The sequence below is a fragment of the Benincasa hispida genome, chromosome 3 (genome assembly GCF_027475165.1).
Source record: "Benincasa hispida cultivar pf3 chromosome 3, pf3_genome.v1.1, whole genome shotgun sequence".
Classification (NCBI taxonomy): domain Eukaryota; kingdom Viridiplantae; phylum Streptophyta; class Magnoliopsida; order Cucurbitales; family Cucurbitaceae; genus Benincasa; species Benincasa hispida.
In genome coordinates this window covers 19250618-19266853 of record NC_143480.1, presented here as the reverse complement: position 1 = coordinate 19266853, position 16236 = coordinate 19250618, and the positions used below count along the sequence as shown (strand labels likewise).

Below are 16236 nucleotides of genomic sequence, written 5' to 3'. Positions count from 1 at the left end.
GTCATTGTGGTGGTGTCGTACTCAACTCGACATCAGTCGAGGTTTTGTGGAGGTTGTTCGTTGTGTTCGTGATATGGGTGATCGTTGTGTTCATGGTTGCTGTGTTCGTGCAGTGTAGCGGTCGAAGTGTTCGAGCGTTTATGTTGCTGTCTTACTGTGAACGAGCGTTCGTGATCAAGGGTGTTGAAGATGAGTCTTCAAAGGTATGTGTAATTCTTCCCTTGATCTTTAGAAAGCATGTTGTAATTTCTATGCATAGCCTGTATATTTCCGTTTCTTGACTATAATTGTGTATGTTCATATACGAATGAAATTTGGAATGATCTTTCTGCTGCTCATGGAAATCCTCATGTTCGATTTCTTTCAATTGGTATCAGAGCCAGATTGTTCTTATATTCCAAATTTTACTTCTGTTTTGAACTTCTTTTACAGTCATGGTGGGTTTTCTGCATTGCGTTTAGTTGTTAAATGCGTTTATGGATGACATTGATGAATGTTTACGGGTCTAATTGCCTCTGTTTACAGATTTCTTTAAATTACAAAGTGTTAATTTGTAAGGGCTTCTGTGTTTTTGGGCATAATTACATGCTATCGAGTCTGTAATTCAAAGTGTTTGAGTTAGTCGAGTCGTTCGTGATGAAGTTTCGAAGCATGGAGATGCGGTTCTCAACGAAGAAGAAGACCAAAAGTTGGTCGTGTCGTGTAGCCTCAGGTAAACGATCATTGGGATTTAACTAAATGATCGTGTAGTATGTACTAAACGATCGTTTAGCTGGGGTAAATCGTTTACTTTATCGCATAGCGTTGGTTGCTCGATCGTGTAGACGTTGGAGGTAGACGATCATAGTGGGAGCATATAATGCTCTTTGTTTAGAAAAAGGCACGTGCTAAACGATCATATAGTTAGCATGCCTTATCGAATAGTCATTGACTACACGATCACGCAGTATACGATACGAAGGCCCTCGTTCAACGATCGTTTAGACGATCGTGCTTCACCGCATCGTTGTCATTTAAACGATCGTATAAAGCTTGCATTGTGCGCGACGCGCTAGACGATCGCGTACCTTGTACTTCATCGCATAGTAAAAGGTACAGGATCATTGCTAAACGATCGTTTAGCTCTGGAAGCGTAGGTAAACGATTGAGTAAATCGTTTATTCTTTCGTGTAGATGATCGCAGGGAAGTTTGGTACACGTTCAATGGAGACGCGTTGCTTCGCCCGGATAGTTCAAGACCTAGTTCACTTGTTTGAACTGGAGACTCCTTGATTTTATAATAGTTAGCTTTAGTTTTGAGGATTTTGAGGCAATTTTTCCCGGTTCATCAACATTTTTTTTATTATACATGAGATGTATATGTTATTTATATGGCAAAGTGCTTGACATATAGATTTGAAACTCACCTTAGGTTGTACAATTATTCATGTATCATGTATTATAAGTGTTATAATATAGCATGAAGAAATTACAAGAAAACATGCGTATGCATCATGAAATATAAGAGTTATATTTATGCATGCAGTAAGCATATTCATGCATCATCTTTATATTATAACTATCCAAGGTAAAAGTTACTCTTGGGCAAACCTAAAATGTCATTGAGTTAAAATTCTTAGCCGTATTTTTTTCTAAGTAAACTAAACCCTAGGTTATAAAATACTCAGTGGGAGGAAGAGATGTATATGATATGTCAATACTTCCACTCACGTTTCTCCCTGAATGTTCACGCTGTTAAATTCATGCTTGGTCTCGTGTTGCCTTGGGAGCATCCTCCTTCAAATGGTGTTTGCATGAGTCAATATCAAGGTGGACGGAGAGAGTGTTTATAGTAAGTGGGTGAAGCGTGTGTGTCAACACGTCCTACGGTCTCTGTCATTGGTTCACATTGTGAGATCATTATGTACTCCCTCATGGCGCCCTGGGAATGTCCCCCTTTCGGATAGGTTTTATGCAGTTAGTCAAGATCAAGGTGAACTCCAGAAATGGATAGGGTTGCTTTAGGTTTTGCCTTAATCAGATTTTTTCCCTTCGGATTGTGTAACGACCCGAGTTCAAGAGGGGTACATGAATGACCCGGTATCACATCTGAACGAGAGGGATCATGAAGACATGAAAGTATGATTAAGAAAGGCTTAAAAGAATTGAAATTTACTACTTATACCAATAAGTACACTTTTCTTTTCGGTGGCTTAATCATAAGAATTCTAAAGTTAAGCGTGCTTGGCTTGGAGCAATTTTATGTTAGGTGACCTCTTGAGATTTTTTTTTTAGGACAAAGCATCCTGAAAGGACCTTTAATAGAATCTTTGAAGATATTGTGATAAAATATTTTATTTATCTTTTCAAAATTTGAAAAAAAAAAGAATAAAAGGATTAAGATTTTTTCGAAATTAAATGAGAGTGAAAAGAGGCCAAAAATTTGGGAGGGAGAAATTCGGTTTTTCAGCGGCAGCTTTCACAAAATTATCGATTTCCAGAGTTTGAACCGTTGGATCGTGCTCAAATTTAGTCAGTCTGTTTGAGACATATAGAGTTTCATTTTGAACGGTTGGATCATTCTTTGAAGCTCTGATTTGTTCGTAATCGCTGCTGAATAAAATCTGTAAAACTAGAAATTCCTATTCTCTCTTACTCTCGCAAACCTTCCTCATGCAAGACCCTCACTACTAGTCACGAGCCTAAAAAATTTATGCCATCCGAAAGAAAAACCCCCTGCCTATCTATGGTAGCCACGAGCCGATGCGCCATCATCCACCATTGTCCGATCTTTGCCGGAATCTTGAGAAAAACCTTGGATAAGACTTATTTTCCTTATAATTTGGGAGGTGAAATTCACTCATCTAATTTTGGGTTAAATTAGTAACCTCTCTTTGGTGTGAAACTTAGATTCAAGATTTGAAAGTTTTGAGGCATTAATCATCAACTAGAGACCATCTTTCGTTTTGCAGAAAATTGGTAAAGATCGGTAAGTTTTGGGTAAGTTGTTGGTTGGTTGTTTTTTTGGATTGAGAGTAATAGCGGAAAATTAAGTTATTGATTTTGGATTTAATTCTTGATCAGATTGGCTAATTGAATCAAGTTTTGGAATTTGTCGTGGATCAAGCCACAACTTTAGGTTGATTTAAGTGTGCTCAAGAAGTTTTAAGGAGATTTTATTTTGCGTTTTTTATCAAGTTGAGATAAGTGATACTATTACCAGTGCCTTCATACCAGGCGACCTAGATTAGACCTATAAAGTTACTTGGTGAACTTTGGAGCATGATTTTGTTTGTCATTATGTTTTGCTAGTTGCATAACAGTTACAAGTATCATGAGCCTGTTAAATTTTTTAATCAGTATTGATATTATGTATGTGATGCATGAATAGACTAGTAGAGCGGTTTATTGTCTCGCCTTGATGCATGTTATTATTATGTTTGACGGTCTGCCTACGAGCCGTTAGACATTCTTGAGCCGATAGGTTTATGTTCATGTTACTTTTATTTTCATGTTTCATGTTTTGACGGCAAGCCTATGGGCCGCTAGACATGCGTGAACCGACAGGTTTATTTTCATGTTATTATCATGTTTGACGGTGTGCCTACGTGCTGCTAGACATGCGTGAGTCGATGGGTTCACATTCATGTTATTATCAAGTTTAACGGTGTGCCTACGGGCCGCTAGACATGTGTGAGTTGATGGGTTCACGTTCGTGTTATTATCAAGTTTGATGGTGTGCCTACGGGCCGCTAGACATGCGTGGATCGACGGTTTCACGTTCATGTTATTATCATGTTTGACGGTGTGCCTACGAGCTGCTAGACATGCGTTTCAAGGCAAGATAGTACGTCTTTTAGTTTTTCTTTCACCATCAAAATCCGATGTAGCTGTATGAGCCATGGGCTATCTTTCTTTGCTAGTGGATGCATAGCTTGATCCCGGTAATGGGATCACTTACTGAGTATTTTATACTCAACCTTTCTTAATTTATGTTTTTCAGGTAATGATAGGAACGGATCGGCGGGTGACGAGAGGGACCTATGATCGTGCTATATGGGACATGTAAATCGCTTCCGCTCAGTTTACGTTTTTAAGCTATTTGAAAGTTTTGATTTGAAACTCAATGTTGGTCAAAATTTTATTGGTTTAAGTTATTTTTTTTCTTCATTATTTTAGGGGCCCCGAACAAAGGTTTTACTTATTTGTTATTTATTTTGGAAAACTGTCTTTATTATTTTAATGAAATTTATTTTCCTCAATGGTCAAAATGTTTTGAATGTAAGTGTATAATTATGAGTAACGACCCTTATCAGAGTACTCAAAAGGTGGGGTCGTTACAGATGGTATTAGAGCGGAACCTCTCCCAGTAAGATGTGGTCCGGGGATGAACCAAGCGGAAGCTAGTGGGCATGTAACGACCCAAGTTCAAGAGGGGTACATGAATGAACCGGTATCACATCCGAATGAGAGGGATCCTGAGGACATGAAAGTATGGTTAAGAAAGGCTTAAAAGAATTGAAAGTTACTACCTATACCAACAAAGTGTTCCTTCCTTTTCGGTGGCTCAATCATAAGAATTCCAAAGTTAATCCTATGTTGAGTGACCTCCTAGGAATTTTCCTAGGATGCATGTGAGTGAGGACAAAGCATGCTGAATTAAGAATTTCTCAATTTAGAGTAGGGATAATTGACCTCCTTTCGGTGGCTTTTATCCTAAACCTTTGAAGCGTCATTGCGGAACTATATGTCACACGGGGTTCATGTTAGTTTTGCTAAACCTTATTGGATATTATATGTTTTTTCAACGGGTATTTGCTTAAAATCTAATGTAGGTCAATGTGTTTTTTGTTTTCAGCAACTTGTTAGTATTTCCATTTAAAGCCTCTAATTTGACCGATTACATACAGTGGAAAGAGTCCTATAAAACGCACTTCGTGGTAAATGACCTCGAATTTGTCATGGTTGAGGAATGTCATCAAGTCTCGACCCTTGATGCATCGCGAAGTGTTCGTAATACATATGAGGTGTGGATGAAGGCTAATTCATTGGCTCGACTTCATATTTTGGCTAGCACACCTAATGTTTTGGCCAAAAGGGTTGAGAATATGGTCATTGCACGCGAGATCATGGTCTCGTTGCAAGATTTGTTTGAACATCAGTTTTTACTTTTCGAGCATAAGGGATAGATGACAAAACTAGTAGTGTCAGTTCCCAAGTTAAACTCCAGGAAGAGGAAGCAATTGTTGTTGACTCTGTTGAGGTTCATTGAAGAGAAGTATTCTCTAAGATTGAACTTAGAGATTATTTAGGTTTTGATACAAATCCCACTACTCCCCAGAAGAGAAAGATGTCTAAAAACAGTAAATATGATTTATTGGTCTTGGAGACGTGTTTGTAGAGAATGATGATTCTGTTGGGAATGTCGCAGTTCGTGTTAAACATTCTATTTTATCAATAACAATGACTTGTTGATTTTGCATCTTATTATAAAAATCCAATAAACGCATCCTTGGCTATAGTTTGAATGCTGTAACTTTATGTAATGACATAAACAGGATCAAGTTGACAGTATATAGCCTAAATGGTCTAATAAGTATATGGATGAAATTAGGTATCTCATCCTGGTAACACTATTGGATGCGGCTCACTCTGTAGTTGTTACAAGAAGTTGTAAGGTGCTACAAATGATGTGATCCAAAAATCGTTCATGTTGAGACATAAGAGTGGGGGCATCTTATGCAATGAGTTTGCATAGAGACTAGACCACGAAAATAGTCACTTTTCTTTATAACGACCGTTTACTATTAAAACTGACTATTTTATTTATTATATAACCTAGGTTAACTCGATCTTCATCCCGAGCTAGCTATGAACTCCTGTTTGTTCGGGATTATCCTTTGATCTGCAAACGGTGAGAGTAGTCCAACAACACTGTTCAATAAACTTACCATTTTGGGGATAAGACCGGATGAATAGCTGGGGACATAGCCTTGCAAGATGGAATTCACTCCTACCCTATTTAGGGTTAGCAGATAGGTTGTTCTCTTAAGTCTTGAACAATCGGGACCCCGCCTTCTTATGATATAGAGATTTGATTCATAGAGATTATGAATCATAATTATTCATTAGAGGATCAATAGGAACTTAAGGAACAAGATGTAGCCATAGGGGTAAAACAGTATTTTTGACCTAGCTGTGATTATGAACAACCTGTGAAGGATCGACTTACTGATTATGGTTATTAAGTACACATAATATATCTATAGTGAGGGGAATTCAATTATGGGCTATAGTGGAGTGTCTCATTAGTTAATGAATGGGGGTTAGATCAGACTAATTAGTTTAGCCGATTAATCTCGAATCGTTGGAGCCCATGATCTGTAGGTCCACGAGGTCCCCGTACTAGCTCGTAAATGGATAAGCTTTAGGGTAGCTTGAGAAATTAATTTGAAACGTTCAAATTAAACGGAACAAGAGAATAAATATTTAAATATGATTTAAATATATAAAGATGATTATTGTGCAAAAATTAATTTAATATTTGATATTAAATTAATTTATGAAAATCAAATTTAAATTAAAATGATTTAAAATCATTTTTTGTTTTAAAAAAGAAAATGGAAATTTGTTTGCATGTTGCACGAAAGTGGAAAATGGGTTTTTTTTCCATTACCATCATCTTTGTACTCACACAAAATGCATGATCTTCTCTACTTTGATTCTCCAAGCATGAACTGCAAGCCATGCACTCCATATCTTTGCATGTTCATCTATTATATATAAAGAAGAGTGGAATTGTTGGAGATGAAGAGAATACAGAATTTCGAGAGAAATTTTTCTGAAGAAGAAACTGTCTTCTTCAGTTGTGCTGTTGTGAGTTTCTCTGGTTTCTTCACATCTTCAAGCTGTTTTTGAGTCCCATAACTCTACCCAAATCTCCAAGAGAATAGTAGGGAAAGCTTTGAGGTGGTTCACGTTGAAGACAAGTGAAGACAACAGCTAAACAGACGTTTTCTTGGAAAGTTCATCAAAGGTATGTTCTGAAAACCCAGTTTTTAAGAAGAGCATGCTTTAGTTTTTGCCAAAATTAGTGAATTAGAATGCTTATAGATCCTTGATACTTCCGCTGCATATTGTTTAACTCTTTCAGATTCTGCCTGGATCCTTTTTTCGGACGCTACTAATCACGTCAGTTCCTCTTACCAAGGATTCAGTTTTTGGCAAACGTTGCCACATGGAGAGATGACTCTTCGAGTTGGTACTGGTGAGGTTGTTTCAGTTGTTGCTGTATGCAGACTGAAGTTATTTTTGGACAAGAAACGTTATCTATTACTGGATAATATTTTTGTAGTTCCTCATATTAAGAGGAACTTAATCTCGGTTTCTTGTCTCATTGAACAAGGTTATACCATCTTCTTTTCTGAGAATAAAGTGTTTATTTTCAAGAATGGAATTGAGATTGGTTTTGGTTCGATGGAAAGTAACTTATATGTACTAAGGCCGTTAGTCATAAAAGCCTTGTTTAACACTGAAATATTCAGTACGACAACAACAGCTAAAAGACTAAAGGTTTCTCTTAAGGAAAACGACCATTTTTGGCCTAAGGTCAGGTCACATCAACCTCAATAGGATTGAGCAGTTGGTGAAAAGTGGACTTCTAAAGAGTTTAGAAGAAAACTCTTTGCTAGTGTGTGAATCATGACTCGAAGACAATATGACCAAACGACCTTTTACTGGAAAAGGTTACAAAGCCAAGGAAGCCTTGGAGCTTGTACATTCAGACCTTTGTGGTCCGATGAGTGTTAGAGCTCGAGGTGGGCATGAATATTTCATCTATTTCATAGATGATTATTCAAGGTACGGGTATCTCTACCTAATGCAACGTAAGTCTAAAGCCCTTGACAAGTTCAAGGAGTATAAGGCTGAAGTTGAAAACTTGTTAGGTAAGAAGATAAAAACACTATGTTCTGATCGTGATGGAGAGTATACGGACCTCCAATTCCAGAACTATATGATAGAACATGGGATTGTGCCAACTCTTGGCCCCAAGTACATCTCAACAAAATGATGTATCAGAAAGGAGAAACAGAACCTTGTTGGCCATGGTTCGATCTATGATGAGTTATGCTCATCTTTTAGACTCATTTTGGGGTTTTGCAGTGGAGACTGTATACTACATTCTGAATAATGTTCCCTCGAAAAGTGTTTATGAAACACCTTTTGAGCTGTGGAAAGGCCGTAAAGGTAGTTTATGTCACTTCAGGATTTAAGGGTGTTCGGCCCATGTGCTTGTTATTAGGGATGATGTTCTAAAATCTCATGTCCTGTAGTTTGTAAACACATTTTGTATGAACGCTTATGATGTATAATATATGATATTTTCTTCACTACTTGACTTTACACATTGGATGTTTTATTTACTTTACCATAAACCAATAAATTAAAATCCCCGGTTGTCATTATGTAACTTCAGCATGTATGTGGTCATACAAGTGGATCATGTTTTAAGTAATAACCAAAATGGTCTGTAGTATATGGATATTGGAGGGAAACCTTATCCTGGTAACGCTACGGATGCGGCCCTCTTTGTAGAATAGTTATTGTGACTTACTACAGATGGTTTGATCTTGATCATTTGTGTGGGGACATGTGAGCGGGGGTGTCCTATACAAAGAGTTTGTATAAGACCTGACCACGAAGTGTTAACATCTCGTTATATAACGCTATTCATGATAGAGACTTTACTTCACTAGGATGACCATAGGTAACATGACCTCAATCCTGAGTGAGTTGGGAACTTTTACTATTGAGGGTGGTCTTTTGATTTGCATAGGTGTGAGAGGTCAGGTTGCCGACTCAAACCTACCACTTTGGGAATTCGTCTGATTTGGGAGCTGAAAATTCAACTACACAAGATGAAATTCACTCATTTCTCGAAGCAGAGGTAAGTAGATAGATTTCTCCTCTAAGGGCTGATCCCAAGGCTTGAACGATGTGGCGCCACACACCTTCTCATGGCCCGAGAGGTTTTCACACATAGTAGGACTATGTTGTATTGTTCATTAGAGGGATCAGTGGTACTTAAGAAGTAAAATGTAACTATTAGGGCAAAACGTAAATTGGCCCAGCTGTACTTACGAGCATTTGTGAAGGGTTATCGTACTGATGATTGGTTATATCCAATGGACACATAAATATATCTGTGGTAAAAAGAGTTCATCTATGGGTCTTTAGTGGAATGCCTAGTAGTTAACGGATGGTGGATCTCGTGGCTAGAGAGTTTTGTCAGTTATTCACGTACCGTTGGAGCTTCGAGCCATATGTCCATAAGATCCCCTTGGTAATTTGGGTTCAAGTTGAGAATCAGTTTTTGGGTCAGTTTGAAATGTTCAAATTGACAAGAGGGGGTTCGATTATATATGATATAATTGAACTGGTTAATTATATATGATAAGATTGACTTTATGTATGAGATACATTAATTTGGAGGAAATTGGATATAAATATGGTTTATATCTAGTAGAGGAGAAAACACTATGGTTGATATATGATATTAAACTATAGGTTAATGAATATAATATGATTATATTTATTATTTATTAATTTGGCAATTATGGGATAATCAACCATTTTCTCCATAACTGTGCATTAGTGGGGAGTTCCATTCAGTTTTCGTAACTGAAGAATAAAATGGAAATTGTTTTGATTTTGTAAATATAATTGAAAGGACACGGTTAATTACTCACGGTGTGTTTTGCTTTCTATCGCTTAGTAAATCATAGCCTATACGATAGCTTGTGTTTACTAAACGATCACTTACATGGGCGCGCGTATCTTCTAAACGATCGTTTACATTTTTCATGGGGAATTCGCTGCTGATAGATCCCGCCCAGTGTCCTCCTCCTTCCCCACCATTGTATAACCATTCATCAACAGAAGCAGCTTCCCAAATTGGGTAAAAGTGCAACCCGATAGCTGCAGAAGTAGGGATAATGGCACCGGTGAAATAAATAGGGTTTGCTTTACTATCGCAACCAGAGAGAGAGAGGCCTAATGCTCATCAGGTCTTCATCCTTGACAAGAAAGAGCTTATAGGTGTTCAATAGTCGCGAACAGGAACCTAGGTGGCGACTCTAAACCCCTTTTTCTCCTCTTTTGATCGCTTAGCACCCGAGCTTTACTAAACAATTGTATAGACAATCGCTTACCTTTTCCATACGATTGTGTACCTCACCTAAACGATCAAGCATCTTGTCTATATGATAGACGTTGCTTTCTCCACTTGCTTAATCGTTGCATATGATCTCTTTTCCTCCTCTCCTCTATCAAATCTGAACAGAGCCCACTCTTTGGATTCTCACTCCGAGAATACTAAGGGTTCCAAGTGGTGGTGTCGTCTTCATTCTTCATTTGTTTGTGTGGAGTCCGTTTGTGGTAGATGATCGGGTGTTACTGAACGATAGCTTGCCGTTCCAACGAGAACGAGAGCGTCCATTTGTGGAGAGAGAGAGATTTCTGTTGAAGAGAGTCTTCAACTGGTAAGTTCTTTTGTTCTCTTGTTTGTTTATCTCTAAACATGCAGGTAATTTAGTAGTTTGATGCATATCTGGTTGTATGAATTTAAATGTGGTAATTCTGTTACAATGCTTTTGGAAAGATCCGCTTCCACTTAGAGGTACTCTTGAATAAGAGTTCCTCACTTTTGACTAACCCAAATAAGTTAGAACCGCATTCGAAAGTTCACCTCTTTATAGGTTACCCCAGGAAAATGAGAGGTGGATACTTCTATGTTTCGAGTGAGAACAAAGTGTTTGTTTCTACAAATGCTATTTTCTTGGAAGAAGACCACATTCGGGATCATGCACCACGAAGTAAACTTGTTTTATGTGAGATTTCTAGTGAAACTGAGTCTACTAAGGGTTCAACAAGAGTTGTTGAACAGACTGACAGATCAACAAGAGTTATTGATATCGGTATATCTAGTCAACTAGCTCAAGAGTTGAGACTGCTTCGACGTAGTGGGAGGGTTATGAACCCACCAAATCACTACACGGGTTTGACTGAAGCCCAGAACGTCATTTCTAATGATGGGGTCGAGGATCCATTGTCTTTTAAGAAAGCAATGGAGGATGTTGACAATGATGAATGGATTAAAACCATGAACTAGGAGATGGAGTCTATGTACTTCAATAACGTCTGGGAGCTTGTGGATCTGCCTGATGGGGTTAGACCTATAGGGTGTAAATGGATCTATAAGTGATGCGTGGTTAATGCGATGAAATAATGGTGTAGAATGCGATAGTGGAATATGCATTGTGCATGCAAGTTTTCTTAGCAAGATCCAAGTATAAATCCTACTAAGTTGCCTGGTAAGCCCAGGGTCGAACACAGGGACTATGGAAACAGTATGCGACGGTAATCTTCGATTACTCTACGGTGACAAATAAAACAATGCGATGGTTTGTATGTTTGTTTAATGTATAAAGTTCATGCGGCGGAATTGAGAAAAGAGTCAATAACAACGAAAGTACAATGAGTATGCGGAGGAACGGGTTGAGGTCTTTAGCTAGCGCTTCCTGAGATTATGTTCAAGCTATGCGATCATGCTACACACACGACAACAATTCATTTTCCAATGCAAATGCGATAGCTCCTAGTTTTAGGACGCATGCGATGTATGCGATGATGTCTATAGCACTTAGATATTCACTTACACCTTTCATTACGTTTTGTTTGGATATAAATATCGTGTGAGTTTATAATTTAAGTCTCTTTTAGTAACCATATGATTTTTTATTTTTAAAAATTAAGTATATAGACACCACTTCTATTTATTGGTTTCTACTGTTTGTTGTCTACATTTTAGATGTATTTTCCAAATCAAAGACAAGTTAAAAACTAGAAAAAAAACATAATTTTTGAAAATTTGTATTTGTTTTTTGAAATTGGCTAAGAATTTAACTGCTAGAAAATGTAAAAATCATGAGTAAAAAATTATGATAAGTACAAATTTTAAAAACTAAAACGAAAAACAAAAAACAAAATTGTTATCCAACATGCATTATGAATGAAACCTCTAAACTTTTATAAGTGAAACAATTTGAACTCTCAATTAAGATTTTTTTTAAAAAAAATCTATACATCAAATTCTAAATCACCCATTTTATTAATTTGACACTTGAAGAACTTTACACACGTGGGTAAGAATTGGATGCACGAACTATTTTCATATACAATTTTCATAAGTATTCTAAAATTGATTCACTTATAACAATTTAAAAGTTTAATTAAAATAATGGGTTATTTTTAAATACAGAAAAATAAACCAAAATATTTACAAGCTATAGCAAAATTTTAGAACGATCAATGATAGACGCTGATAGACACTGAAAGACTTCTAAAATCAACATCTATCATTGATAGTTCTAAAATTTTACTATATTTTGTAAATATTTTATCATTTAAAATAATTTCTCAAAAATAATTGTACATTAACTTTAGTCGAAAGAGAACTATTTTTCTCTATTAAAAAAGTTAGAAGTACTTTTCAAATTTATATTATTGCATGGCGCTGGCCCCTGAGTGTGTGGGATATGTGAAGAGAGATTTTTCTTTTTTTCTTAAAAAAAAAAAAAAAAAAAAAAATTAATATGGCAAGAGAGATGTTGTGATTATCGGCTTTGTAGGTAGATAGTCAAATTCAGAAACGAATAAAACATCTTTGAAAATGAAAAGAAGGATAGTGGGCAAGTATTGAGCTTAATTCTTTTTATTATTAGTAGTAATTTTTAAACTCTACTGTACTGATAATAAAAAGAATTAACTTAGCAACAATACAATATCTCTCTGTTTCAAATTAGTACTGATAATAAAAAGAATTAAGCTCAATACTTGCACACTATCCTTGTATAAAAACCCATTGAAATATCCCCTTTTAACTTAGCAACAATACAATATCTCTCTGTTTCAAACTCCATATGGATTCTCAATATTCTCTTCTTCAACCTCTCAATATGCTTTTCTTTTTCACACTTCCTCTTCTGTTTCTTCTTACACTGCTTTTCCCACCTTTCCGGCGAAAACTACCCTTACCACCCGGCCCAAAAGGCCTCCCCTTCATCGGTAACATGCTGATGATGGATCAGCTCACCCATCGTGGACTCGCCCGTCTCGCCGCCCGCTACGGCGGAATCTTCCATATGCGCATGGGCTTCCTTCACATGGTTACCGTCTCCAACCCCGATATCGCACGCCAAGTTCTTCAGGTTCCTCTTATATTCAAAACTACTCTCAAACAAAATCTTGTCCTACACTTTTTTTTGTTCATTCAATTTGAGGTTGACAAACTTCTTTTTTTTAAAAAAAATTGTTATATATTTAATTATTAATTATTAGATTAATCACAATTATCTTTTTTAAAAATGAAAAAAAAAATCGAAGTGAAATGTTTTATTGATATATTTATTTATATTGTCAACTAGGTACATGATGGTATTTGTTCTAACCGTCCTGCCACCATTGCCATAGCTTACTTAACATACAACCGTGCCGACATGGCTTTCGCTCATTACGGCCCATTCTGGCGGCAGATGCGTAAGCTTTGCGTCATGAAATTATTCAGCCGGAAGCGAGCTGAATCGTGGGAGTCTGTTCGAGATGAGGTGGACAACACCATTGGAAAAGTTGCTGTCCGGACAGGAACCGCCGTGAACATCGGGGAGCTAGTGTTTGAGCTGACAAGAGATATTATTTATAGAGCCGCTTTTGGAACTAGCGCGGAGCAAGGTCAAGACGAGTTTATAAGAATCTTGCAAGAATTCTCTCAACTTTTCGGAGCTTTCAATATCACGGATTTTATTCCGATGCTCGGTTGGATTGACCCTCAAGGCTTAAACAACAGGCTTGTGAAGGCTCGTCGATCGCTCTATAAATTTATCGACTCCATAATCGACGATCACACAAATAGAAAAAAAACCACATCTAAATTACCAAATTACGTCAAAGACCATGAGATTGATAGTGATATGGTGGATGAGTTACTGGCTTTTTACAGTGAGGATTCAACAGCATCAAATACATCGGAGGATCTACAAAATAATTTCAACTCAACCGTGACAACATCAAAGCTATCATCATGGTAATTAAAATTAGTTCAGTATCAAATATATTAACCTTTCATAAATCATAGTGATCATAGTCAACATTTACAAAATTGCCCCACTAGGAAAAAAGTTGGAAAAAATATTTACTTTTTTGGGCAATACATAATATGGCATTTAATCGAGTTTTATTTTGGGCAACTCTTTCATCTGAAGGAATCATATATATATATATATATTTTCTTTTCTACCCTTATATATATTTCTTCCCCCAATTTTACAGTTAATATTTTGACTTTTTCCCAAGAGTTCCTAGGCTTTAATTACTATAAATTTATTTTGTTTACACGTCACGTTTTTTGTTTTGTAGACTTACGTTTTTAGAAATTTCTGGGTTCTCTTGTGTAGCTTTCTTTTCTTGTTGGCCAAAGTTTTTAAGAATCTATTTTTCTTTCTTTTAAGAATCTATTTTTCTTAACAGATTTTTTTTTTTTTTGGAAAAACCCCACAAAATAGGCTGTTGCTTCTTGGTGGTTGTGAAGAATAATATTTTGTTGTTAGCTCTGCTGCAACCATTTATTTTCTTTTTGACAATATTAAATATTCGGTAGAAAATTTTAAATATATATATATGAAAAAAGAAAATTGTGATTTGACAAATCAAGTTACTATTTTTCTTACTATTGTGTGAACCCGTTTTAATTTTGTTGGAAATTAAAATACAAACGGCAGGATGTTATGTTTGGTGGAACGGAGACGGTAGCGTCGGCGATAGAGTGGGCCATGTCGGAGCTAATGAGAAGCCCAGAAGATTTAAAGAAGGCCCAGCAAGAACTCGCCCAAGTCGTTGGTCTCGAACGACGTGTCGAAGAATCCGACTTCGAGAATTTGACCTTTTTCAAATGCTGCCTCAAAGAGACTCTTCGCCTGCACCCGCCGATCCCGCTCCTCCTCCACGAGACAGCGGAGGATGCGGTGGTCGCTGGCTACTTCATTCCGGCGAAATCTCGGGTCATGGTGAACGCGTGGGCCATCGGGAGGGATCCGGCGTCATGGGACGACGCCGAAACATTCCGGCCGGCGAGGTTTCTGGAACAGGGAGTCCCGGATTTTAAAGGGAACAATTTCGAGTTCATTCCGTTCGGGTCGGGTCGTCGATCTTGCCCCGGAATGCAATTGGGTTTGTACGGACTTGAGATGGCGGTGGCCCACTTGTTGCACTGTTTCAATTGGGAACTGCCCGACGGGATGAAGCCAAGCGAAATGGACATGACCGATTCCTTCGGGCTCACAGATCCGAGAGCGACCCGGCTTGTGGCGGTGCCCACGAAATGGGTTCTGTGTCCACTCCGGACCTTTAATATTAATATTGTTGTTTTCAAAACTTATTAGAGAAATATTGTTATTTTGAAACTTATTAGAAAAATATTGTTATTTTGGGAGTTCGAGGCTAGAGGTCGAACGTTGAGAACTCGACTAATGTGGAGGTCGAACGTTGAGAACTCGACAAACAAAAAAAAACTTGGAAACAATACATAGGTCGAAACTTCAACCCTCGACAAGGGAAATCTCGAGAATCTCGCTTAGGTTGTCGAAGGTTGAAGTTTCGACACACATCCACCCTCGAGATTGCAGGTTTATTACTTTTCTTTTTCCCTCAAAGAGGAAATAAAGTAATGAGATGATGATATACTATATGTATCTGTGTAATCGAGCTGGTTCTAATAACCTATACATTTTGTTATCATTTCAAATTAGACGGAGGCTTGTGGGATTGACGTGAGGGGGTGGGATGGCTATATTTCTAGGAGCGAACTCCAGACGAATATGATACAAGTTATGTCTTGGAATGAAAGAAAATTTCGAATTAGCTTTGTCTACGAACAAAATTTTGTATATTAGGTTGTCGAAGGTTACACACATGTCGAAACTTCAAAGCGATTAAGAAGATAAGTGGGCTGAAGCAGATTGAGAGCGAGATTCAAAGCGAGATAGTAGGAGAGAGCGAGATGTTGAACGAGATTTTAAGAGAGAGTGAGATTCGAAGTGAGATTTTAGAAGAGAGCGAGATTCAAAGTGAGAATATTGGAGAGAGCGAGATTTAGTTTATATTGACTAATTTGACTAACATTGAACTTGGTAAAATGAAATGGTT

At 37.3% G+C, this 16236-nt stretch overlaps 1 protein-coding gene across 1 annotated transcript; it reads left to right on the top strand.

Annotated features, from left to right (window-relative positions):
• Window positions 1-12901: 12901 nt before the first annotated feature.
• LOC120074482 (cytochrome P450 84A1-like) lies at window positions 12902-15515 on the top strand. The gene is given in 4 exon segments (XM_039027617.2): window positions 12902-13247; window positions 13464-14081; window positions 14084-14119; window positions 14814-15515. Coding segments are annotated over 4 exon segments (1602 nt in total). The 5' UTR covers window positions 12902-12959; the 3' UTR covers window positions 15474-15515.
• The last annotated feature ends 721 nt before the right edge of the window (window positions 15516-16236 follow it).